Raw genomic sequence first — 2,100 nt, 5'->3', positions numbered from 1 at the left:
AGAAAATGGAGTATGTACAAGACTTCAATTCGGCAATCTCTGTAATGGCTTCCAAACTCTTCTTTACATCAAGCTAAAATGATATTATTACCCATTCAAAAACATCCCTACCTTCACATCCTTCTTATATTGAGGCATCAAAGCTTCCAAATCCTTCATGAGATGTCTTGTTCGGTAACTGATTCCCCGGGATGCAAGAACTAAGCAACGTTGCTTATTTGTGTATTTCACCTACTCGTTACCGTTTTCCTCTCCTTTTCATACTTTTTCCTTCTTCTCTTCTGGAATTCCCTTCCCAGATTTGTTCTTCATGGGAACCTTTTTATTTACTTTTGATTTCTTCTCCATCCGATTCTTTGACAATCAACAAATGAAGCGATGAACACGGGAATCAGTGATTCCTGAGGAAGAGCTTGTTTGTTCTCAGTAAGAAACAGACACACAACTAAAAGGGCATAGGTCTCCGTCTTCCAGTATACTTGCTGTCTCTGGCTGTCTTTTTTCCTTCAGCTTGTTGTCGTTCCTTCTTCTTCATGATCCACTCCTTGCTTTTCACAGGTGCAAATTCACGACCTCTCCTGCGTCGATTCAAGGCTTTCTCTCGTGCAGTAAAGCGTACATCGTTTCCAGAAGATGCTTCCATTTCATCAGTCAAACCCTTAGGAACAGCAAAATTGGGATCATTTCCAGCCTTCAGTACCAAGTACATCTTCTTTGCCTTGGCACTAGTCATGAGAGCCACAAGTTTCTTTCACCTGTTAGGGAAATCAACAACAAGACCACCCACAAAGCCACACTTCATTGCTGACTTGGAGATTAGTTCCATTTGCTCTGGAGTCTCTGGATACAATTGAATAACGGCTCTTGGCATCAACTCAACAAACCATGACTACTTTGCTCCTGATCTCAGGGAATTAAACAGAGTCATGAAGAAAGCATTTAAACGACGGCTATGTTAGAAGCAACACTATGCATCCTACATTGGATTCTCTCCCTTTGAGTTGGAGTAGCATAACCACTGCACTGCAGAAATGCTGATTGCTCCATCAAACATTCCGGTACGGAAAGGCAAGCCTTGTCCCATATCATGAAGCATTACATCTCCTTCAACATCATTCTACATAAGAAATGCGGAGCTTTGAGTACCTGAACAGCAATGTTTAACATAGAAGGACTAATGTCACAACCAATCCAATGATGACCACGATTGGAAATGCACTCTCCACTCAAACCACTTCCACATCCAATATCAAGAAGGAGACAAGACTGGTCGTTAGGAAGTGCAAGCAAATCAATAGCACGATCGGCAAGTTGTGCTTGAATCAAACGGATACGACTATTATTTGCATATTTAGCCGCTTCTTTCTCATTGTAATACAACTACACATGATCAATTCATTATATCAGGCACATCAGCAGGTCCTTCTTTTTCTGGCCTACTCATTTCTTTTTCAAATACTGGATAGTTTTGGTATTTGAGGAAGAGACGGTGGATACGGGGATCAGTGATTCCTGAGGGAAAGCTTGTTTGTTCTCATTTCTTTTCGTTGTTTCTCTCATGGTTGTGGATTCGAAAGTAGATGGAAGTGGAATTCAGATTGACGTGGTAGAAACGATTATCAAAGAATCAGAAGCGACGACAACGAAAGAAGGAACTGAAGAAGGAGAATCCGGTTTTGAAGAAGGAGGTTGTTGAAAAGGTTCAATTCGATGTGATGATTCTCATGTGTAGGTAATCAAGGAGAAAGAAAAGGAAGATAAGCCCGTTGAAGAGGAATCAACAGAGCTAATGTATGATTCGGAGTTTGAAAAGGTGAAGGATCAATATGTTGAGCTTCAAGATGTATTCAAGAATTTTGCTGCAATTGCTGAAGCAAAATCCGAAGAGGTAACAATATTGACTCGGATGAGGAATAGACATTCCGAACTGCCAATGGAATTCAAGCGAGTTCAAATGCGGTAAATCAGGATGTAAAACAAGAGGAAACTGCTGTAGAAGAGGTTCTGAGATTTGAATTGTAGGAGAGTCTAATGAACGCAGGTGAGCTAGAACAACCTAAGAAGATGAGCAAGAAGGCTCGAAAACTGGCAAGCCGACTA

At 41.0% G+C, this 2,100-nt stretch overlaps 2 protein-coding genes across 2 annotated transcripts; both read right to left on the bottom strand.

Moving 5' to 3' along the window:
* Positions 1 to 87: 87 nt before the first annotated feature.
* JH06_5471 (hypothetical protein) lies at positions 88 to 312 on the bottom strand (the record flags this gene model as incomplete). The annotated part of the gene is made up of 2 exons (XM_014669296.1): positions 88 to 231; positions 265 to 312. 2 exons carry the CDS (start codon positions 310 to 312, stop codon positions 88 to 90), a joined length of 192 nt encoding a protein of 63 aa, XP_014524782.1.
* A 133-nt stretch (positions 313 to 445) lies between these two features.
* On the bottom strand, positions 446 to 1,444 carry JH06_5470 (methyltransferase; the record flags this gene model as incomplete). Its single annotated transcript, XM_014669295.1, has 6 exons — positions 446 to 725; positions 756 to 863; positions 894 to 950; positions 981 to 1,117; positions 1,147 to 1,380; positions 1,412 to 1,444. 6 exons carry the CDS (start codon positions 1,442 to 1,444, stop codon positions 446 to 448), a joined length of 849 nt encoding a protein of 282 aa, XP_014524781.1.
* Between the last annotated feature and the right edge of the window lie 656 nt (positions 1,445 to 2,100).

The sequence above is a fragment of the Blastocystis sp. subtype 4 genome (assembly GCF_000743755.1).
Source record: "Blastocystis sp. subtype 4 strain WR1 chromosome Unknown seqid_0707, whole genome shotgun sequence".
NCBI lineage: Eukaryota > Bigyra > Opalinata > Blastocystidae > Blastocystis > Blastocystis sp. subtype 4.
The sequence above is the reverse complement of the archived record's forward strand: the minus strand, read 5'-3'. Positions and strand labels throughout refer to the sequence as shown.